This window comes from Rhinoraja longicauda, chromosome 3 (genome assembly GCF_053455715.1).
Source record: "Rhinoraja longicauda isolate Sanriku21f chromosome 3, sRhiLon1.1, whole genome shotgun sequence".
In the NCBI taxonomy this organism is placed as follows: domain Eukaryota; kingdom Metazoa; phylum Chordata; class Chondrichthyes; order Rajiformes; family Arhynchobatidae; genus Rhinoraja; species Rhinoraja longicauda.
This window is the reverse complement of record NC_135955.1, coordinates 76,045,029-76,070,050: the sequence shown is the minus strand read 5'-3', so window position 1 is coordinate 76,070,050 and position 25,022 is coordinate 76,045,029. Positions and strand designations below refer to the sequence as shown.

Here is a 25,022-nt window from a genome sequence, read left to right as displayed (position 1 = left end):
CCTAAACTCGAATCCTCTCGCAATGAAGGCCAACATGCCATTAGCTTTCTTCACTGCCTGCTGTACCTGCATTATTACTTTCAGTGACTGATGTACAAGCACACCCAGGTCTCATTGTACCCCCCCTTTTCCTAATTTGACACCATTCAGATAATAATCTGCCTTCCTGTTCTTGCCACCAAAGTGCATAACCTCACATTTATCCACATTATACTGCATCTACCATGCATCTGCCCACTCACCCAACCTATCCAAGTCACCCTGCAGCGTCATAGCATCCTCCTCGCAGCTCCGACTGCCACCCAGCTTTGTGTCATCCGCAAACTTTGAGATGCCACATTTATTTCATTCGTCTAAATCGTTAATATATATTGTAAATAACTAGGGTCCCAGTACTGAACCTTGTGGCACCCCACTAGTCACTGCCTGCCATTCAGAAAAGGACACATTAATTCCTACTCTTTACTTCCTGTCTGCCAACCAGTTCTCTATCCATGCCAATACCCTACCCCAAATACCATGTGCTCTAATTTTGCACACTAATCTCTTGAGTGGGACCTTGTCAAAGGCTTTTTGAAAGTCCAGATACACCACATCCACTGGCTCTTCCTTATACATTCTACTTGTTATATCCTCAAAAAATTCCAGAAGATTAGTCAAGCATGATTTCCTCTTCATAAATCCATGCTGACTTTGACCGAACCTGCCACTGCTTTCCAAATGTACTGCTATAACGTCTTTAGTAATCGACTCCAGCATCTTCTCCACTACCGATGTAAGGCTAACTGGTCTATACTTCCCTGTTTTCTCTCTCCCTCCTTTCTTTGAAAGTGGAGTTACATTGGCTACCCTTCAGTCCACAGGAACTGATCCAGAGTTGAGAGAACATTGGAAAATGATCACCAACGCATCCACGATTGCTAGGGCCACCTTCTTGTGTACTCTGGGATGCAGACCATCAGGCCCTGGGGATTTATCTGCCTTCAGTCCCAACAGTTTACCTAAACCCATTTCCTGACTAATGTGGATCCCTGTCAGTTCCTCCCTCCCTCTAGATCCTCAGTCCTCTAGTATTACGAGCATCCGCATTCCTTTTGGTTTTCCATTTAATTGTTTCAGAGTCACGGATAGAACCTTCAGCTGTCGGGGCCTTAGGTCTGGAAACTCCTCCCTAGTACCTCGCCTTTCAGACACACCTTGAAATGTACTCCTGTGCTTTTATATTTCTTTATGTGGCTTTGACTGATAATGCTTAGATCAATCACCTCCATGTGTTTAGTACTTTAAACGACCTATTTGAATACAACTTCTTGCTGATTAAAGCTGGTTTGGTACAGATATTAATACTGCACATTATTTACTAAATTCTAGGTTAAGGGTTTTGGTTTAGAAAATGGGGCTCCTAACCAATACCTACAAGGATTGTCGCATTGTTCAGGACAATCAGTATGGTGTTTCTGTAGCATCATTTGACATGGAAACAGTCGCTCATGGATTACACGCCTGTATTCTTCTTGCGTTTGAGGCAGCAGAAGTTATGAAGCTGCTTCTGACAATAGACAATAGGTGCAGGAGGAGGCCATTCGGCCCTTCGAGCCAGCACAGCCATTCAATGTGATCATGGCTGATCATTCTCAATCAGTACCCCGTTCCTGCCTTCTCCCCATACCCCCTGACTCCGCTATCCTGAAGAGCTCTATCTCGCTCTCTCTTGAATGCATTCAGAGAATTGGCCTCCACTGCCCTCTGAGGCAGAGAATTCCACAGATTCACAACTCTCTGACTGAAAAAGTTTTTCCTCATCTCAGTTCTAAATGGCCTACCCCTTATTCTTAAACTGTGGCCCCTTGTTCTGGACTCCCCCAACATTGGGAACATGTTTCCTGCCTCTAATGTGTCCAACCCCTTAATAATCTTATACGTTTCGATAAGATCTCCTCTCATCCTTCTAAATTCCAGTGTATACAAGCCTAGTCGCTCCAGTCTTTCAACATATGATAGTCCCGCCATTCCGGGAATTAACCTAGTAAACCTATGCTGCACGCCCTCAATAGCAAGAATAGCCTTCCTCAAATTTGGAGACCAAAACTGCACACAGTACTCCAGGTGAGGTCTCACTAGGGCCCTGTACAACTGTAGAAGGACCTCTTTGCTCCTATACTCAACTCCTCTTGTTATGAAGGCCAACATTCCCTTGGCTTTCTTCACTGCCTGCTGTAGCTGCATGCTTCCTTTCAATGACTGATGCACTCGGACACCCAGATCTCGTTGTACGTCCCCTTTTCCTAACTTGACACCCTTCAGATAATACTCTACCTTCCTATTCTTACCACCAAAGTGGATAACCTCACACTTATCCACATTAAACTGCATCTGCCATGCATCCGCCCACTCACACAACCTGTCCAAGTCACCCTGCAACCTCATAGCATCTTCCTCACAGTTGACACTACCACCCAGCTTTGTATCATCTGCAAATTTGCTAATGGTACTTTTAATCTGCGTCTGCTGTCTCTGTTTGTTGTCGTTCGCCTGACTGAGGTCAGCTGACAGTGCTCACCACGGGGAGGTCGACAACGTGAGCCCCACGCCTGTATTGTGCAACAATGACGTCCCCTTCTTGCTTCTGTTTCTCTGGAGAGGCAGAAATTATAAGAATTTTTGGGTTGGGAAAGTTGAGATTATGACTCCAACCATTTCCCCAAAATATGTTGTAGGTGTGTTTAATAGAACAAAGGTGACTGTGCACTGCAAGCAGTACAACTCGGAGAAATAAGGAATCGCAGGTGGTTTACAAATAAAAGAGACAGAATGTTGGAGTAACTCAGCAGGTCAGGCAGCATCTGGGTGTAAACTCCACACAGTCAGCATTAGAAGTTGGGATTAAGCCTCCTGAAAAAGGGACCCGAATTGTCACCTACTGGAGAACAAAGATAGGTGACAATTCGGGTCCCTTTTTCAGGAGGGTTAATCCCAATTTCTAATGCTGACTGTGTGGAGTTTACACCCAGATGCTCCGGTTTCCACCAGGATCCCAAAACGGTGATTGTTACTGAGATAACTGGGGGCGGGGGGGAGTGTTAATGGAGACGTGACAGAGAATAAGTTGCAGGGAAATAGACATGTTATGGGGTGGCTCTTGCATTGACTCGATGGACCAAATGTCCTATGTCCACGTCCTATGGAAGTATGACTATTCCCATGCGAGGTATTTACATGCTGATCAGAACAAAAGCGAAATTACAGGCGATGGGACAGAAGATGTGGCGTGGTTTGCGGGCGTTCGCGATGTGCACACGAAAATGCTGTTGAGTCTGTTAAACCTGTTACTGGGTGTTTCAGAGCAGAACAATGCAGAGGAGTGAGGAGGACACGCCCTCAACTCCAATCAACTGCAACAAGTTTGGAGGGGAAAGAGTGCGTGATTCTGGCAGAGGTTGAGACTGGGTTTGGCTGAGCGAGCACGTAGCGACTTCTTCCCGCAGTCGACCCTCGGCGCCAACTCTGAAACATGTCGCAGCCGCACAAGAGAAAATCTAAAGAGTCCCGAAAGGTAAATGTGGTGGAGGCGGCGGCTCTGCCGTCTGGTAAACCAGCCGTGTCCAGGGTCGGGTCGGGCCGGGCTGCTCGCATTTACCGCCGCTTCAACCGGGCGGGCGGGCGGGGAGCCCTCCCTCCTTCCCCCTGAACTTGGTGGCGGAAACGTTAAAGTTTCTTTCCTGGTATTATGTCGGCAGGAAATCTGCGGGAGGGCACTTGATGTTATGTAAGATCGTTATGTTAGGGCGTGCCTGTCAGTTCAATGAAGTGCCCCCGCCCTGGGCAGCTGACCCCTGCGGCCGGGTGTGAGCGACAGAGTGACCTGACCCAACCAGTCACTACACCACTGACGCCCATCTGCAAAGACCCAGCTGCAAAACCTCTTCCCCAACAGGTAACCATTGACAGGGGAGGGCAGAGGCCGAATTGGCGATTAAATATCGTGGTATGTCTTTGGTTTCTTGAATGCATTCAGAGAATTGGCCTCCACTGCCTTCTGAGGCAGAGAATTCCACAGATAGTTTTTATCCACTACAGTTTTATGCCATGAGCTATAGTCTTGGCGAGAGAGAGAGAGAGAGAAAAAAATGGTTCCTCAGCCAGCCTGAGCCACATTCTTAGTGCAGGGCTTGTCCGCGCTGAGCAACTACAGCTCAGCAAAGCCCGCCCCGCCTCGCCGCCCCGCCGCCCCGGCCCCTTGCCCTGGAACAGCTGAGTGTCATTTTTCCAGCTCCAAATGAGGGGCGGACACGGGGGTCATAGAAACGCGTCCGCCAAATTGTCTCGCCCTCTCAGCCCTCAACTCTCGTAGGTTGTATCGCAAGTTAAACCGGTTGCTTCCAAATGTGTTTTTTGTTTGGTGTTATCGCTTGGGCGTTATTAAGCGGGCAACTCCCAATGACGGCCAAAGAGACCAACCCTCTCTTAGTCACCCGGTTCTTCTGTCACCAGATCGAAGTCAGCAAGTGAGGGCTCAATTTTGCATCACCTTTTAAAACAAAATAGTCCTGTTGTGGAAAGTTTAATTGAGGATGGCCTTTAAAAAGCTGGAGCTGATTGGTCCGATGGCAATGATTTACAATGAAGAGTAAAATCAGAACTCTAATACTTGCCTTCACCATTTATTCATGCGCAGTGACAACCGCAAGTAAATCTCGTGCCACATAAAGTTGTGAAATAAACACTTGAATCAGACAATAGTTGAAATTAGATTGGAATATATGGATCCATTGGTGTTCTGTGTAGAATTCCAGATTCCATCTGTAACATGTCAAGTCAAGTCAAGTCAAATTTATTTGTCACATACACATACTCGATGTGCAGTGAAATGAAAGTGGCAATGCCTGCGGGTTGTGCACAAAAATAATTACAGTTACAGCATATAAATAAAGTTAATAAGTTACTAAACATAGCACAAAAAGTGTCGACAAAAATTTAGTCTCTGGGGTTATCAAAGTTGACAGTCCTGATGGCCTGTGGGAAGAAGCTCCGTCTCATCCTCTCCGTTTTCACAGCGTGACAGCGGAGGCGTTTGCCTGACCGTAGCATCTGGAACAGTCCGTTACTGGGGTGGCAGGGGTCCCTCATGATCTTGCTTGCTCTGGATCTGCACCTCCTGATGTATAGGTCCTGCAGGGGGACGAGTGTAGTTCCCATGGTGCGTTCTGCCGAACGCACTATTCTCTGCAGGGCCATCCTGTCCTGGGCAGAGCTGTTCCCAAACCAGACTGTAATGTTGCCGGACAGGATGCTCTCTACAGCCCCAGAGTAGAAGCAATGGAGGATCCTCAGCGACACTCTGAATTTCCTCAGTTGTCTAAGGTGGTAAAGGCGCTGCTTAGCCTTACCCACCAGTGCGGCAATGTGCGTTGCCCACGTCAGATCCTCTGAGATGCGGACTCCCAAGTATTTGAAATTGCTCACCCTATCCACAATAGACCCATTTATCTCCAGTGGCGTGTACGTCCTTGGATGTTTAGCCCTTCTGAAGTCCACAATCAGCTCCTTTGTTTTAGTGACATTCAAGAGGAGGCTATTGTCCTGACACCAGAGTGCCAGATCAGCCACCTCCTCCCGGTAGGCCTTCTCATCGTTGTTGGAGATCCGGCCCACCACCACAGTGTCATCAGCAAACTTGATGATGGAGTTTGAGCTGAACCTGGCCCTACAGTCATGTGTGTACAGGGAGTACAGTAGGGGGCTAAGGACGCAGCCCTGGGGGGATCCTATGTTCAGGGTGAGGGAGCTAGATGTGTGTTCCCCCATCCTGACCACTTGGGGCCTGGCAGTGAGAAAGTCCAGGACCCAGGCACACAGAGGGGTGCTAAGCCCCAGTTCCAGCAGCTTCTCAACCAGTCTGCTGGGGACTATTGTGTTGAATGCTGAACTAAAGTCAATGAACAGCATCCTCACATAGCCCCCCTGGCTGTCCAGATGAGAGAGAGCGGTGTGTAGAACCTGGGAGACCGCATCATCCGTGGACCTGTTCGGACGGTATGCGAACTGTAGTGGGTCCATGTTGCGAGGAAGGAGGGCGCAGATGTGCTTCTTGACTAGCCTCTCCAAGCATTTCATGACAACCGAGGTGAGGGCCACCGGTCGGTAGTCATTTAAACACGCTGGAGAGGCATTCTTTGGCACCGGTACAATGATGGATCTTTTGAAGCATGCAGGGACCACGGACTTTGCCAAGGAGAGGTTGAATATTGTGGTGAGCACTGGAGCAAGCTGAGTAGCACAAGACTTTAGTACTCGCCCAGATATACCATCTGGGCCTCCAGCTTTCCTCGTGTTCACACGCGTCAGAGCCCACCTCACCTCATGCTCGGACACCGAGAATGTGTGCACATCCCCGGCGGTGGATCCCCCTCCAGCCTCGCTAGCCAGCGCCCCTTCGGTGCTGTTTTTAGACGGCGAGCTGGTGGTGTTACCCGTCTCAAACCGTGCGTAAAAAGAGTTCAGGTCATCAGCTAAGGAGGAGCCGGCACTTCCGGTTGAGGGGGTGCTGGACCTGTAGCTAGTTATAGTCCGTAGCCCCTGCCAAAGGCGCCTGGTGTCCTGCTGCTCCATCTGTGACTCCATCTTGTCCCGGTACCTCTTTTTTGCATCCTTCACTGCCCTTCGCAGTCGGTAGGACTCTCCCTTGTAGTCGTCCATGTTGCCGGATGCCAGGCCGGAGTTCTGTTTCAATCCTAAACACAGTAGAGCTTAAACAGACTTTTCTGTTGAAGAGGTATTTTGTTACATTACCATGACATGCAGGGGAAATGAACACAAGGGATACATTCATTGATTATAGTTTGTCAGGGAGTAGTATTTTAGTTAAGAGTTCTCTTTAAAAACACCATCAGTTATTTATGCTTATTCCACTTTCCAAAGTAAATCTAAAGACAAAGGTTACATTTTTCGTATTGTTTGCAGCCTTGGTATTTTTAATATTTGGGGGCATGTATTGGATGTATACTTTTAAGCATGAACTTAAATGTAAAGCCAAACCCCACAACGGGAACGTGTATAGGCCCATGCCTGTGTAATATTAAGGAAGGGCTGTTTTTCAAATATGACAACTGTTTGAAAGGCAGGCTAACAACTAGCCGCTGGTAATCCACAAACCTTGTAGAAATGTTAAACGATGTACATAGTGTAAATGTGACGTTTGGTCAACACTGTTGTATAAAACTGATCCTGCAATGTTCACAAACCTTTTCTGGCTAATGAATATTTCTATTTCTGACTTGTTCCCAGTTGACTGATAATAGTGAAAGTATGAGAATCTGAAGTGTCTCGCTTTAGTTTTGCTCTTGCTATATGCTCTTGCATGCATTACAGGTCCCTGAAACTCTAATTATTTTGCTTCCTTCCTGAGCCTAAGTCCCTGTTTTTATTTTCCATAGTCATAAACTTGTGTTCTAGAATACCCATGAGAAATTCCATCAGAACAAATGATAAATCAGAAATATTTCTAAAATGTTAATGGACTCTATGACTCAATATAAATTGCCGAGTTGGCCTTTTGTTTTGGTTCCAATGTAGATTATGCTATTCCTCCTTCTTGCAGTACACACAACTCCATGATTATCAGGTCCCATAATGGCTACATTCTATCAATAGGCTTTTTTTTCTCCTGTGCTCACAAATACAACTTTCCGCATCTTAGAATTATTTATTTTTAAGTTAAAAAAGCTTTTGCACCAGAAGGCTTGCTTTGTTGGTACCCCTGAGTAAATGAGCAAAATAAATCTCTGAAAACTCCTTAAAGGGAACAGAAAATGCTGAAGGTATTCAGCAATTCAATCAGTATTTGTGGAGAGTGAACTGAGATAACGTGACAGTTTGATGAACTGGATGGTTCAGATTCAATGTTAACTGTTTTCACTGCATAGATGCCGTCTGACCTGCTGGTTTTTTACAACTTAATTTTATTCTGAATTCCAGTCACTTCAGTGTTTTGTACTTAACAGTTCCAGCATGGTTTCATTTCCCTCTCTTCTGGCTTCATTCATCTTGTATATACATTAGTAGGGAAGAATTGGAAGTAGCCCATTCAGCCTCATGAGCTTGTTCTATCATTTAAACTGATCTTCGCTCGACTCATTCTAACTTTGACTTTGCATTCCAGTTTGCTAAGAGTAACCTTTCACCCATTTGATTATCACAAATCTGTCTACCACTGTTTTAAAACTATTATTCTTGCAGAGGGCATGGCATTCTCTACCCCTATGTGATGTGGAGGCTATCATTTCATGCATGTATAAGTTTCTAAAAGGTGAGAGAAAAGAGGGCTATGGGAACTGGCAAAGAAGAATTAAGGCTTGTGGAAGATCAGCTATGATCATGTTGAAAGGCCAGGTGGCAACACTTGCTCCTATTTTCGTGTGTTTTTTCAAAGACTGCTCTCACTGCCCTTTTGAAGGAGAGTTTCAAAGGCACTGAGAAAGTGTCATCGCACCTGTCCTAAATAGATATCTGCTTATTTTTAAACTGTTGACATGTTCAAGATTCTTCCTCATGGGAGTTCTGGAAACATTCTCTCCACATCCACCCTTTTAAACCTTTAAGGTCTTGTGTTTTAATAATCCTCTCTTGTTCTTCTAAACCAGTGCACGCGAGTCCAATCTTTCTTCATAAGGTAACCTGACCCATCTCCCCTGAACATCTGCTGTGATTAACCAGTGTTCACCACCGTCTCTCAGTAGCTCCCATCACCACTTTTCACTCAATCCCTTCATTTTTCCACCCTTGAGCAATTAACTTACAAACCTGTACGTCTTTGGAGTGTGGGGGAAACCGATGATCTCGGGAGAAAACCTACGCAGGTCATAGGGAGAACTTACAAACTCTGTACAGATAAGCACCCGTAATCAGGATCGAACCCGGGTCTCTGGCACTGTAAGGCAGTAGCTCTACCGTCACGCCACCGTGCTGCCCTGCAGGTGAAACGTATTGTTTTATAGTGATGGTACTGCAATATGATTAGGATTCAACTCCAATGGCCATCAATATGTAGTATGATATCAGTGTAATATGTTTTCATTTACTGACAACAATCAAAGTCCTTCATTGTTTGCCACTAATGATACCATCAATATTCTTTTGGTATCAATAATTCTTGGATCATTGTGAGACAACTCTGAGGTTAATTATTTCTTTACCAACACTAACTACCAAGAATGTCCATATCCTTAACAGACAGGGTAAATTTGTTTGCTATGTCATTGATACTGACATAGCGGTATGATAATGATTAGAACCTCCCATATGGTCTTGTTTCAGAGGTCCATGATTGGCATTCTGTAATTGCTGTAATTATTGTACAATAGATTCCAGTTGTGGAAGGAAAGAACTTGATGGTTGTGTCACCTTTACCATTTAAAAAAAAAAGAGAACTAAAGAAAGTGTAATTAAAGCTGTATGCACAAAACGTGTCCAATGTTTAAATTCTTTTATGATATGATAATGTTCGGATGCTATGGATAGTCATAGACACATAGATCATACAGCACAAAAATAGCCCAACATGTCCATGCCGACCAAAATGCCCTATCTAAGCAAGCCTCCTTTGCCTGTGTTTGGCCATTATCCCTTTAAACCTTTCCTATGTACCTGTACATCTTTTGAAATGTTATTATGCAAATAGTGTCTGCCTCCACTACCTCCCCTGGCAGCTTGTTCCACATCAAATGAAATTCCTTGTATGTTCACATACTTGGCTAATAAATTAATTACAATTACAAAAAAAAATTACAATATGTCTTCCACCCTCTGAGTGAAAATGTTGTCCCTCGGGTTCCTATTAAATCTTGCTACTCCCAACTTAACTGTATGTCCTCTAGTTCATGATTCCCCTTTCCTGGGAAAAAGACTGCATTCATCCTATCTATTCCGCTTATTTTATACACCCCAAAAAGATCACTCCACAGCCTCCTGCACTCGAAAGAATAAAGTCCTAGCTTGCCCAGCATTTCCATATAGCTCAGGCCCTTGAGTCCTGGCAACATCTTCAGAAGTCTTCTCTGCACTCTTTTCCAGTTTAATGACGTCCTACAGCTAGGTCCCCAAAACTGAACACGCTACTCCAAATGCAGTCTCACCAATGTCTTGTATAACTGTAATTGTAATAACAGGTTTTATTTAAAATATGATGGCAATTTTCATTTTGAAAAATGTCCAGTAATTTCTGATGATATACCTTCGTTGCAATGAGCAATACAACAACAGGGTGATCTCAAATCAGTACAGAAGGACGGCACGGTGGTGCAGCGTTAGAGTTGCTGCCTTACACTGCCAGAGACCCGGGTTGCATTCTGACTACGGGTGCTTTCTGTACTGAGTTTGTACGTTCTTCCAGTGAACTGCGTGTGTTTTCTCCGAGATCTTCGGTTTCCTCCCACACTCCAAAGACATGCAGGTTTGCAGGTTAATCGGCTTGATATAAATAAAAATTGTCCCAAGTAGGTGTAGGATAGGTTAATGTAAGGGGATCGCTGATCAGTTTGGACTCGGTGGGCCGAAGGGCCTGTTTCTGCACTGTGTCCCTAAGAACTAAACTGAAAGTTAACTAATTTTGTTTTGATGATAGTTTTGCTGAAGGATTGCATTTTTGGATTACACTGAAAATAGCACAAAATAAATTCTCAACCTGTCCAAATCTATATACTAAAACTCTTGTTTGTTTGTTTGTTCATGAACTACAGCCAAACAGTACATGATAGCGCGACAATTTTAGGCCCACCTTACTCACCGTCGTCCCTTTGGTGCTAATGGAAGAAGTTTCATTGAAATCGTGTGTTATATTTTTTAAGTTATTCACATTTTAAGTTTAAATCTATTCCCGAGGAGGGAGGGGGGAGGAGGGAGGATAAGGGCGGTTGAGGGGGATGGAGTGGGAGGGGGGGGGGGGAGAGGGTGCTGCACCAATGCAGGAGAGGTTTGGGCCCAACGGGTCCATTTGGTCTAGTATGTTTTAAATGTTATTACACCTGCTTCATCTGTATCCTCCGGCAGCTTGTTTCATGTACCCAGCACCCTCAGTGTAAAGAACATGCCCTTCAATCTTTTCCCCCTCTCCTTGAACCTACACCCTCTAGTTATTCTATCCTGGCTTTTATCCAAACCTATCAAGTTTTACCCAATCAAGTTCAGGAAAGGGACTGAGAATTATCGGCAAGCCAGTAAGAAAGAGTCCATTCCTTCAGGAGGGAAGTGGCTGAAAGAAAATGGCAGAGAAGGTTGTGGGTGTTAAATTTATTAAAGTTGTTGTATGACTGACTTGCAAATGAGCTAATGATCAGTGTGCATTCCCAGTACATTCCTAGTGCATAGAGACATGGATTCATACAGCACAGAATTAAACCCTTCAGTCCAACTTGTTCACGCTGAACAAGATGCCCATCTAAGCCAGTCCTACTTGCTCATGTTTGACCCCTATCCCTTGAAGAAACTGTGCAGGACAGGCAATATCTGGTAAGCAAAAGACTAATATTTCAGACCTAGGATTTTTCATAAGAATTGAGAAACAAAGTTAGCAGAGAAGGTGGGGGAAGGGTGATGGATGGAACAAAAAAATAATCTGATAGGATGAAGCAAACAGGTCAGTTTTTCCACCATTTATAATTTTTATTTCACATTTTCAGGATCTGCAATTTTTTTAGATTTTCATTTGCGTGATGTCTGAAAATAATTTTAGCAAAGATGTTTAATGGAATGCAGTTGTTTTATTATACAGTTTGGAAGGTGTAGGAAACCCAAATTTGTCATCCACTGTCATATTTTTGCATTGGTAAATGATCAATGCTTTGCAAATCTATTATGGATGCCTTGGTGCACATTGGAATTTCCTAAAGTGCGATTGGGAGCTTGAAAGTGAGACCTCCATTATGCCATTATCGCATCTTATCCTGATGTATCGAAATAATTAAACTTAAAATGCTGGGGATTCAAAATCTAAAACAATTTTAAGATCTGTAGAATTTGTACTCCGTTTGTTTTAGTTGGAATGGAGCACACATTTGATTCTATTTTTAGGAGGGTTATTTCTGCAAACCTGTCCTACAACTTATCTTGGCCAACAACAAATATCTCGTGCTGAGCGAATAAAATTCACATGATATGATGATGAGAAGTATATCCAGTAGCATTATATGAGGACACATTGCTGAAATTTAGCTGAGACAGACAGCTCGGCCTCACCAAGAAGATAGTTCCAGAGCTTTCGATTAAAGATGAGATGCTAGCCCTATCGTCTTTGCCTATGAGCGTGACAGTGACTACAATATTTTGCATTAAAACATTTCCATCTGAGGCGCAAAAAGAAACACCTGCCATGTTGGGGATTATGCAATGTGTGGCTGCAACACTCAGGTCATTGTGCCTATATTTAAAAGGTTGTTGCATAAAGTAACAGGAGGAGAAAGGATGATGGCAAGGATATTGAAGTTTCCAGGACTAATCAGTGAAGTCTGGGCATATGGATTATTTTCACTTTATTAATAAGAAGGAATTCTCTTTGATTAATACACACCTTGTTTGTCACAAGGTCATAAGTGACAATAGAAGAATTCCACAGATTCACCACCCTCTGACTAAAGAAATTCCTCTTCATCTCCTTCCTAAATGAATATCCTTTAATTCTGAGGCTATGACCTCTAGTCCTAGACTCTCCCTCTAGTGGAAACATCCTCTCCACATCCACTCTATCCAAGCCTTTCGCTATTCGGTAAGTTTCAATGAGGTCCCCCCCCTCATCCTTCTAAACTCCAACGAGTACAGACCCAGTGCCATCAAACACTTATCATATCTCACTCATTCCTGGGATAATAGACAATAGGTGCAGGAGTAGGCCATTCAGCCCTTCGAGCTAGCACCGCCATTCAATGCGATCATGGCTGATCACTCTCAATCAGTACCCCGTTCCTGCCTTCTCCCCATACCCCCTCACTCCGCTATCCTTAAGAGCTCTATCCAGCTCTCTCTTGAAAGCATCCAACGAACTGGCCTCCACTGCCTTCTGAGGCAGAGAATTCCACACCTTCACCAATCTCTGACTGAAAAAGTTCTTCCTCATCTCCGTTCTAAATGGCCTACCCCTTATTCTTAAACTGTGGCCCCTTGTTCTGGACTCCCCCAACATTGGGAACATGTTTCCTGCCTCTAATGTGTCCAATCCCCTAATTATCTTATATGTTTCAATAAGAGATCCCCCCTCATCCTTCTAAATTCCAGTGTATACAAGCCTTGTAAACCTCCTCTGGACCCTCTCCAGAGCCAGCACATCCTTCCTCGGATATGGTGCCCAAAGTTGCTCCCATTACTCCAAAAGTGGCCTGATCAGCACCTTATAGAGCCTCAGCATTACCTCTGTTTTTGTATTCTTGCCCTCTTGAAATAAATGTGTTTGCCTTCTTTACCACTGATATAACTTTTTGAGAATCCTGCACCAGCACTCCCAAGTCCCCTTGCACTTCCAATTTCTGGATTCTCTCCCCATTTAGAAAATATTATATGCCTTTATTCCTAATACCAAAATGCATGACTCCACACTTTGCTGCACTATATTCCACCTGCCACTATATTCCACCTCCCACCTCTCTAACTCCAGGTCCCTCAGGTCGGCCGACTTGGGGCTACTCACTATCCCGCGGTCTAGGCTTAAGCTCAGGGGTGACCGCGCTTTTGCGGTTGCAGCTCCTAGACTGTGGAACAGCATCCCTCTCCCCATCAGAACTGCCCCCTCCATCGACTCCTTTAAGTCCAGGCTCAAAACCTATTTCTACTCCCTAGGGTTTGAGGCTCATTGAGGAGGCGCTGTGAACTGTTTGCGTGCTACTGTATGTTTCATTTTTTTCCTTAGTACCTAATCAGATGTACAGAACTTTGGTCAACGTGGGTTGTTTTTGACTTGACTTCTCTGCCCACTCTTCCAATCAGTCCAAGGCCTTCTGCAGAGTCCCTGCTTTCTCTACACTACCTGACACTCTACCTATTTTGTTAACCAAGCAGCTTGTTTGTGACATTCAGCATCTTATCACACAGGTTCTTGCAAGATATCCAAACAAAAAAACATTACTTTTAATTCTGAGTTGGATATTAATATTACCCTTGTTTGAGATAACCATGGAAAGATGGCTTCCGAACGACTGAGGATAACCAGAGCAACTTGAAACAAGATTATGCTTGAAGACCACAGAGGGATGTTTCCTTGAGACTATTCCATCACTTGGATGAAATATTTTGCTGGATCAGTCAGGCCAATGCCTTTAATAAATAGTATAAAACCTTACCCTGCCCGCTGCTGTCCAGTATTGGTAATTAATGATTTAGGTGCATGCAAAGCTAATGGGCTGCGGAATTCTGCATGGTCATAGTCGTGATGGACTTGCATGGCTGTTTCCTGGCTTAGGACCAATTCACTGCAATGCTATGTACAGGTCACTACCAATTTACCTAGATAGGTCTTAAACCTGTCCTTCCTTCACTGCTGTTTACCAGCTACTTATCCTGATCTACAGGCTGGCATTGTCAAACATCCAAACATCAGTATGGTGAGGATTTGTTTTTTGCCATTCTTGTAGTTGCTGCAGAAATCTACTTTGAAACTCAAATGGAGCACATATATTGCTCTTGTAATAATGTAGTACACAGCTTAACTTAACCAATGTTTAGATTTGGGCATACAAGTAGAGGTAACTGAAATTTGCAGTACTATATTCAGGCACAGGCAGCTGCTCGGATCATCTTGGATGACTGATGAAATGTGACATAGATATGATTCTTTTTATGTTGGTGCAATGCTATGGGGTTTATTTTTCTAGAACCAAGTGGAATAACAAGTTTTGAGTATCAAGACTCCTGACTGTAAGGGTTTAAAAGGCCTTGTGACGTAAAGTGAAACTGCAAATCCTAATTACTTACAAGGATGTGTTTCATTTATCATTATGTTTCATGGAAAAAAGCTATTGCCTATTTTGCAAATTCTTGGGAAGATCAGTCTGTTGAATTCCTGGTCTGGTTCTTTGCCACCTGATCTGTGGCAAAGAACCTTTTCAAGTACATACTTAACTTATTCTGTTCTTAAAAATAACACTGTTAAGCTTATTCCAACAGCATTTTGCATAACACATTCCAAATCATATTTTTGAACAAAGTTTTAAAATCTTTTTCCCCTTTTTATCAAATTCAATTGAATTTAGAATCACACAGCATAGAACAGGCCCTTCAGCCCAACTTGACCGTGCCTTCCAAGTTGCCACATCTACACTGGTGCCACCTGCCCATTGTTTGGCCCATAATCCTCTAAACTTTTCCTATCCATGTAATTGTCCAAATGTCTTTTAAATGTTGTTATAGTATTATTTGTGTTTGGGTTACTGATTTTTCGACAAGTGGGGAAACCTGACCAAAAAGGTGTAGTGTTAATTCACCCCTTGTTTAATCAGACAACATGTTTGAGATTTTCTACATTTAATTTTCAATGTTTTTATAAGTTTTGATGGTAATTTTACCTGATGTGGTCACAGTACAGAGAGTATAGAAGCAATTCACCATGATACTGTCCGGATTAAAGGGCTGTATTAAAGGGCTTAAAGTAGAGGTTAATTCCACCCCTTCTTATCTTCCCTACCCTTTTTGGCCTTACAGGCTACAGCTCATGGCATAAAACTGTAGTGGATAAAAACTATCTGTGGAATTCTCTACCTCAGAAGGCAGTGGAGGCCAATTCTCTGAATGCATTCAAGAGAGAGCTCGATAGAGCTCTTAAGGATAGCGGAGTCAGGGGGTATGGGGAGAAGGCAGGAACGGGGTACTGATTGAGAATGATCAGCCATGATCACATTGAATGGCGGTGCTGGCTCGATGGGTCGAATGGCCTACTCCTGCACCTATTGTCTATTAAGTAGCCGGGGTTTATTCGCACTGAAACATTGGAGGTCAAGGGTGACCTTACAGATGTTTATAAAATTGAACGGCATGGGATAGATAATGTCTTTTTGCCAGAGGAGAGGAGTTTCAGACCTAATGGGAACAGTTTTAAGGTGAAAACGGTGAAATTCAAAGGAGATCTTGGGGGTAAATTTTCTTAGAGTACCTGTGTGGAAGAGGCAGATACAATTACAGTGTTCAAATGGCATTTGGATGTACATTTGCTGAGAACAAATGCCAAGGGACACAAGCTTATTGCAGGCAGATGGAATTCGGATGGTTGGCTTGGATGTAGTGATCCTCTTCCGGTGCTGTGCAATTCTATGATTTTTGTACAGCACTTGCAAATATTTGATTCTCTGTAATATGAAATGTCTATCTGAAATAGTTGAAGTAAACTTGCATTTCTTTCAAAAGGGAGGAACAAAGACTGATTCGTCAAAATCGAAGCAAGGAGTCGGCATGAGTACCGGAACATCAGAGGTAAGAAAAGTAACAAACCTTTTAGGAATTAGAAGATATACTAGCAGGTGATGGCAAAATATTTAATTTGAGGCTTCATGCACATAGTGGGAGACCTGTTGAAAATAAATTAAAACTGATATACTGGAAATACTTGCCATATCAGACATTCTTTATGGGAGGAGAGAAAACGTGGTTAATGGTTCAATTCAGTGATCTTTGAAAGACTCAAAATCCCGTGACAAATTGACCTAAAACTTTTAACTCTGTTTCGCTCCACTGACATTTTCTATTTTATTTTTAGCATACGCTATATTTTGGTTTGGTATGGTTGAATTGCAAAATAGTTATTTTTACATGATCTTGTAAACATGGTATTGGTAGTTCTATGTTGAGAAACATTTGTAAAGTGAGATATTGAAGTATGGAGAGATGGAAAGTAAAGCATTCATAAGATCATAAGCGATAGGAGCCAGAATTAGGCCATTCGGCCCAACAGGTCTACGCCATTCACTCATTGCTGATATATCTCTCCCTCCTAACCCCATTCTCCTGCCTTCTCCCCATACCCCCTGACACCCTAAGGAATGCTGACTCCAAGCATCCACAAAATGTTTTCAAATATAGTTAAGTTTCTCCATTTCCTCACACTTTCCACCCCTACCCTGCCAGGCTTCTCTTTGCTTCCATCCCCTTCACCCCACCCACATAGGTTTCTCTCTCCCCCGCGCTTCTTTTTCTCCTTCGCTCACCCTCTCTTGACCTGTAGCGCCTCCCTTTCTGTCTTCTGTTACTTTTTTACATCCATACTGTTCTGGATTATCGAGCAGGACAATAACCTTCCTTCCCTTGAAACATTATATGAGCTGCTTACTGAAACTGGTGTGATATCTGATTTCTCTGCAACGTGAGTAACTTGTAAGTAATTTGGGCAATTTCTGTAGATGACCACAACTTGAAACCATTTGGCATCCTAATTGGAAATAAAAACCGGCAGTGAGCAGATAATGGCAGGGTAAGGCAATAGCAACTATATTCAGCAAGAGTGCCATGTGGATGATTCTTCTCGGCTTCTTTTGAGATCCTTGCCATCAAAAGTCAGTTTTGAGCTATTTTAAATTTCTCTGCATGATAAGAAGCAGCAGCTGAGAACATTGGCTACAGCAATGGAAGTGGAAACGAACAGAATGCCAGCTGTGGTAGTAAGACCTGCACTCCAGAACTAGCTAAGCCTATAGTCAGCCTGTCCAATATAATTACAATACTGGCAGCTGGGCAAAAATGTGGAAAATTTGCCCTGATTTGATCTCTTTAAAAAGAGTTGAAATAATCGAATTCAATTAGATTGAATTTAATTAGACCAGGGGTGGCGCAGCGGTAAAGTTGCTGCCTTACAACGCCAGAGACCTAGGTTCGATTCCGACTACCCTTGCTGTCTGTATGGGGTTTGTACATTCCATGACCGCGTGGGTTTTCTCCAAGATCTTCGGTTTTCTCCCACACTCCAAAGGCGTACAGGTTCGTAGGTTAATTGGCTTGGGGTTGTATATTTGGTATAAGTGTAAATTGTCCCTAGTGTGTGTAGGCTTGTGTTAATGTGCGGGGATCGCTGGTCGTTGCGGACTTGGTGGGCCGAAGGGCCTTTTTCCGTGGAGTATCTCTAAACAAAAAAACTATTACTCAATTAATCTATTCTTAATCATCAGCAAAACATTAAAATATATTTTCAACTAATTTATTTGGAGTCCCCTTGACTCCAAATTTCTCCCGGCCTTGCTTCAAACATGGACCATAATGCTGTGTTCCTGGAATGTGAGAGTGACTCCCCTTCACATCAAGACTGCATTTGACTGAACATGATATGAAGGTGTCCTGGTAAACTGAAGTCAAGTTGAAGATGTACCTCCCAAAATAATTCAAATGTTCTTCTTTGATGTGAGGTGCCTTTCCTAAATCATTGCACCGCAAAAAAAACCATTTCAAAAAGAGCCATGGAAGAGATGAGTAATGACTGGAAGAATGTCCAGGTTTTTGATCTAGATCTAGATTTATTACAAAGGTTGATCCTTTAAATTGCTTCGGATAGGCTGGCATTCATATGGGCTTGCTTCATAGTCTGCATGGGTGCCAGCTTTACTAACCATTGAATTGGTGTCATGGAAACATAGAAAATAGGTGCAGGAGTAGGCCCTTCGAGCCTGCACCGCCATTCAATATGATCATGGCTGATCATCCAACTCAGTATCCCGTACCTGCCTTCTCTCCATACCCCCTGATCCCTTTAGCCACAAGGGCCACATCTAACTCCCTCTTAAATATAGTCAATGAACTGGCCTCAATTACCTTCTGTGGCAGAGAATTCCACAGATTCACCACTCTCTGTGTGAAAAAAATGTTTTCTCATCTCGGTCCTAAAAGACTTCCCCCTTATCCTTAAACTGTGACCCCTTGTTCTGGACTTCCCCAACATCGGGAACAATCTTCCTGCATCTAGCCTGTCCAACCCCTTAAGAATTTTGTAAGTTTCTATAAGATCCCCCCTCAATCTTCTAAATTCCAGCGAGTACAAGCCGAGTCTATCCAGTCTTTCTTCATATGAAAGTCCTGCCATCCCAGGAATCAATCTGGTGAACCTTCTCTGTACTCCCTCTATGGCAAGAATGTTTTTCCTCAGAAAGCTGTACGCAATACTCCAGGTGTGGTCTCACCAATGCTCTGTACAACTGCAGCAGAACCTCCCTGCTCCTATACTCAATTTTGGGATACCAGTAATAGTACTGCACTGTGTACACGTAGTGTGCATTGTGGAATTTAACTGGACTTCCTGTAGAAACAAAGAACTGCAGATGCTGGTTTATACCAAAAATAGACACAAAATGCTGGAGTAACTCAGTGGGCCAGGCAGCATCTCAGGAGAAAACAGGTAGGTGATATTTTGGGGCGGGACCCTTCTTCAGCTGCCTGACCTGCTTTGTGTTTATCTTTAAATAAACAGACATTTTTTTAGCATGACTACTGGCAGTCAATATAGGTGCATGGTGCTTGATTGCTGAGAAGGTTAGTGACACTGTGGTGGTGAGGAGTGTTCTTATGTTCTCAAACAAACATCTCAGCAAATGTATTAAGTTTACTACATTCATGAACTTTGCAGCACATATCTTTTGAAAATTACAAAACTGCCCCAGCCTCTTGTTATCCCCACTCTCTCTTCCACACTTGACTACATCCGGCAATCCATGCCTCCTCCCCTGGATCTAAATATCATGTTCCAGATCTTGCACACCCCTCCGCTTTCACTGGTTTTCTCCCCTGCTTAGATTTTTTTTTAGATTTAGAGATACAGCACGGAAACAGGCCCTTCGGCCCACCGGGTCCGCGCCGCCCAGCGATCCCCGCACATCAACACTATCCTACACACACTATGGACAATTTTTACATTTACCCAGTCAATTAACCTACATACCTGTACGTCTTTGGAGTGTGGAAGGAAACCGAAGATCTCGGATAAAACCCACGCAGGTCACGGGGAGAACGTACAAACTCCGTACAAACAGCGCCCGTAGTCAGGATCGAACCTGAGTCTCCGGCGCTGCATTCGCTGTAAGGCAGCAACTCTACCGCTGCGCCACCGTGCCGCTCCATTTGCTCTGAAGATGAAGATGTCCTTTCTGGTTAATAAGACGAAGGACTGAGATGACAGACTTTGATTTGTGACAGCTCGTGTAATCAGAATGGTTACAGTACAGAAGGAGACAATTTAGCCTATCAGTCTCGAATGGACTATACCAGAGCAAATCATTGGTTCTCCTCATCAGCACTTTCTCAGTACCCTTGGAAATTATTCACCAACATTTATTTATATAGTTCTGAAGGTAATAATGGAACCTGCCTCCACCTTAACTGCAGACAGTACATTTCAGAATCTGACCACATGCTGTGTATAAAAAAAAGTTCTTTGTTTCCCATAATAATTTCGCCCGTTTCTGCCTTCAAGGGACCCACATTTGTCTTTACTAATCTTTTTCTCTTAACATACCTGAAGAAGCTTTTACTATCCTTCTTTATATTCTTGGCGAGCTAACCTTCGTACTTCATCTTTTCACCCTGTATTTCCCTTTTTGTTACCTTCTGAAAGTTTCCCAATCCTCTGGCTTCCCGCTATTCTTTGCTATGTTTTACACCTTTTCTTTTAGTTTTATACCGTCCGTAACTTCCCTTGTCAGCCACAGTTGCCTCTTACTCCCCTTAAAATCTTTCTTCCTCTTTGGAATGAAATTATCCTGCATCTTCTGGATTATGCCCAGAAATTCCTCCCATTGCTGTTCCACTGTCATTCCTGCTAGGTTCCTTTTCCAGTCGATCTTGGCCAGCTCCTCTCTCATGCCTTCATAGTCCCCTTTGTTCAACTGCAACACTGACACTTCTGATTTAACCTTCTCCCTCTCAAATTGTAGATTAAAACCTATCGTATTATGGTCACTACCTAGCGGTTCCTTTGCCTCGAGTTCCCTTATTAAATCTGGTTCATTAGGCAACACTAAATCCAGAATTGCCTTCTCTCTGGTAAGCTCCAATACAAGCTGCTCTAAGAATCCATCTCGGAGGCACTCGACAAACTCCCTTTCTTGCGGTCCAGAACCAACCTGATTTTCCCAGTCTACCTACATATTGAAATCTCCCATAACCACAGTGGCATTACCTTTGTTAAATGCCAATTTTAATTTCATCCCTCACCAATAGAGCTACTCCACCTCCTCTGCCCACCTGTCTGCCCTTTCTATAGGACGTATATCCCTGAATATTCAGTTCCCAGCCCTGATCGTCCTGTAGCCACGTCTCTGTAATCCCCACAATGTCATATCTACCAATCTCCGAGCCTCAAGCTCATCCACTTTACTTCTTATACTTCGTGCATTTATATGTAATACTTTTAATCCATTACTCACCTCACCTTTAATCCATTAGTCACCTCACAAGAAAATATGTTCTTCAGCTCCTCTTGAAATCTTTCCTTTCTGGGCTTAAATTTATGTCCCCCAGAACATGGACCAGGCTTTTATTCTATGATATTCTATGCCAAATTAAATTGTTCTTTTCTGTCTGCATGTGATCTATATCCCTCCATTCCCTTTTTATTTGTGTGCCTATCTAAAAGCCCCTTAAACAACACTATTGTTTTTTGCTTCCACCACTAGCACGCTAGCACGTTCCAGGCACCTTCCACTCTTGCCCTCATTCTTAAAAATGTCCCCTCTTGCTGTAAAGCGATGTCCTCCACTTTGGCGGGGGGGGGGGGGGGAATGATGTTGGGTTGGAGTGGGGGTAGGAAGGCTGTGATAAACTATTCTAATTGATCCTTGATTTTCAAAATCTCCTGGCACCTTATCTGTGGCTAACAAAGCTACAAAACTCTCTGCTAATGCCACAGCAATTTCCTCCCTTGTCCTAGCATATACCCTGGGACTTTTCAATCTTGTTTGCTTCAAGATCGTCAATACCTCTTTTTTTTGTGTAATGTTGATGAGTTTCAGGATATCGCTGTTCTCTTCTCTGGATTGACTGGCATCTTTGTCCTTCCCCACAGTAGACATAGACAGGAATTATTTGTTTATGATCATGCCCATCTTCTTTAGGTCCAAAAATGAATATCACACTGATTCCAAGGGGAACTTTTCTCTCCCACGTTACCAGTTTGCTCTTTGTTTACTTATAGAATGTTTTAGAAATTTCCTTTATCTCATCTGTCAGCGATACTTCATGACCCTTTTTTGCCCTCTTAACTTCCTTCCTAAATGTACTCCCTAATCCCTTCTCTTACTCAAGGATACCTCTTGACTCCAGTTATTTGACATATACCTCCTTTTCACTGAGCAGAGCCTCTGTATTCCTCGTTTGAATTTCTGTATAGGATCATAGTGGACAGGATCATTCGATATGACATCAGTATGATATGCAGGACACTGATACTCGATGCAGTTAAGAGCTATGGGTCACGAAATAAAATGCGGACTTGTTAAGACAGCACCAAAATTTTAAATGTTTGTAACTTTGTTCAGGTGTTTGTGATTCATTTAAATGAAATTATTAAAATTTTGAAAGGATTTAACGGGCCATTAAGAAAGAATATTTCCTATAGTTAGAGAGTTCATAATGTTATCAATTTAGATTTGATTGTGAAATGTGAGGAGCACATTTGTAAGGGCACGGAACATATTTATTACTTTTTAAAGAATTGAAGCCGACTGCACATTTAGGAAAACATGTGTTGGGACTAGGTCATTGTATTCAATCTGGTACTTCTGTGGCTGGAGCTACAAAGTCAGGAAAGGTCAAACATCGACCTCCGTGCGTGTGCAAGAAGGACTGCAGATGCTGGTTTAAACCGAGGATAGACACAAAAAGCTGGAGTAATTCAGCGGGACAGGCGGCATCTCTGGAGAGAAGGAATGGGTGACGTTTCGGGTCGACACCCTTCTTCAGACTGGTTAGAGATAAGGGAAACGAGAGAGAGAGAGAGAGAGAGAGAGACGGTGATGTGGAGAGATAAAGAACAATGAATGAAAGATATGCAAAAAAATAACGATGATAAAGAAAATAGGCCACTGTAAGCTGTTTGTATGGTGAAAATGAGAAGCTAGTGCGATTTGGGTGGGGGAGGGATAGAAAGAGAGAGGGAATGTCGGGGCTACCTGAAGTGAGAGAAATCAATATTCATACCACTAGGCTGTAAGTTGTAAACATTGACCTCCAGTGTTGTCAAACTTTTACAGCTCCATGTAACATTTTAGATTCAAATTCAGATTATTTGTCTAGAAAACCAGGAATAAACTTTTCACTATCATTCTGGTCAGAATATTCAGAATTTCTGCATGTGTTTATAATTCTGAATTTCAAACTTGGCTTCTGATCAACAATACTGAACTCCAGTGCTGTAGGTGAGGAGACATTTTAATGTATTTAGCACCAACTGTGTGAATGGCATTGTGATGAATTTAGGCATTTCTAGAAATTATTAATTACTTACTGTAAGTTATTTCTAATGAAGTGGCTTTTCTTTTTTATGGACTTTTTAAAAGTTTCAGAAAGTTTTGCACCGAAACTCTGTGAACACGTTATTTATGTGAAACTGTAATGGATGAACAAGAGAAATGTAGAATAATACTGTGGGCACCAAGTTAGTTCTTTTCACAAAGCAATGTTAAAATCCAAGCTGTTTGTAAGGCTGAAACGGAGGGGGAAAATGTGGAATTGTAAGTTTGAAAAACGATCATTCCTGATGCAGGATTTACGCAAATACATAGGTGTGGTCAGTCAGGGAGGACGACATTCTCTTGCTTTTATGCAATTTGTTTTAGGAGTTGGTGCTAATTAAAATTCTGTTGACTGTGACTTTCTGTTGCCATGGCCTCAACCTTTGAAACTGAGATTGTTACTGGAGGACCAGTGGATTGCATTGAACAGAGTGGATGTTCTAGATTTGCAGACTAATTTTACATGGCTCCAATTGTTTGGATAATAAAACTCCACCCATCATTATGTATTTTAAGAGCTCCCAAAAATGATTTCAGTCGGTGCTTCAACAATTGAGGATTTATAATTCTGATTAAGAGGCGTACATCTCCAGGCTTTCTGGTGAGCTGTTTGGTTTTAATTTAGTTAGTAAAGATGGACTGATTTGATACTATCTTAACTAGGTATTGTCAAACACCATTATCAAAGAAATTAAAAAATATTGCATTATTAATGTTTGTCTAGGCAGCCTGAAGTAGTGTTTCTCAATGTGCTCTTTTCCCCTCAAATATCATTTTTTGGGGCTTTTTTTTTCATTATCTTGTATAATTTATGTTCTGTGTGTTGTTTGAATGTACATGCTTGTGATGCTGCTGCAAACAAGATTTTCATTGTGCCTGCACCTCACGGTACTTCTGAATATGACAATTATCTTGACATGACGTTTTAGTGATGCAAGATCAATATAATATTCAGGTGAAAGATGATTAATGAATTTAGCCAGGATGCAAGCTTGCTTTAGAGTGCACGTTAAAACATCAATTGCAATGTTATTTTATACATTATTTTATAATAATGTGTGTAAGTTTGGGAAGCAAAAATGTATTTGTGTACTGTTGGGCTGGTGTACAGTTTGAAGTCCTAGGAGGCATAAGATTAAACTGCTATGGTGGAGGAAGTCATAAATGGTAGCATGACATTTACTATTCTATTCATTAAAGTGAACACAGCAATATATATTGAATTATACTCTTCGTAGGATTTATGTGATTGATAGGTACCCATCGAATGAGTTGTGACTGAAAAATGGGTAATCTTCTGAGCTGAATATCAACACATATTTTGTTAGTTGTCATGGATTTTGTTGTGCTTTGTTAAAGTCACAACATTTTGGTGGTTCTTCTTGATTAGTACAGGTGTCAGGAATTATGGGGAGAAGGCAGGAGAATTGGGTTTCAGGGAAAAATAGATCAGCCATGATTGAATAGCAGAGTAGACTTGATGGGCCGACTGGCCTGATTATGCTCCAATAATTTATGAACTTATTGGTTTATCAAACCAAGAAAATTATGATAAATAACCCAATGAACTTA

General features: G+C 42.6%; 1 protein-coding gene across 6 annotated transcripts in view; it reads left to right on the top strand.

Annotated features, from left to right (window-relative positions):
* The first annotated feature begins 3,259 nt into the window (after positions 1-3,259).
* Positions 3,260-25,022, top strand: part of cast (calpastatin) — a 123,849-nt gene continuing 102,086 nt past the window's right edge. For 4 of the 6 annotated variants that reach the window (XM_078396469.1, XM_078396466.1, XM_078396468.1 and 1 more), the window contains exons 1-2: positions 3,261-3,553; positions 16,375-16,440. In XM_078396469.1, the coding sequence (XP_078252595.1) occupies positions 3,512-3,553; positions 16,375-16,440 (108 nt within the window). In that variant the 5' untranslated portion in view covers positions 3,261-3,511. Of the gene's footprint in view, positions 3,554-4,271; positions 4,348-16,374; positions 16,441-25,022 lie in introns of those variants that run through there. The other 2 variants (XM_078396465.1, XM_078396467.1) reach the window with 2 other exon arrangements.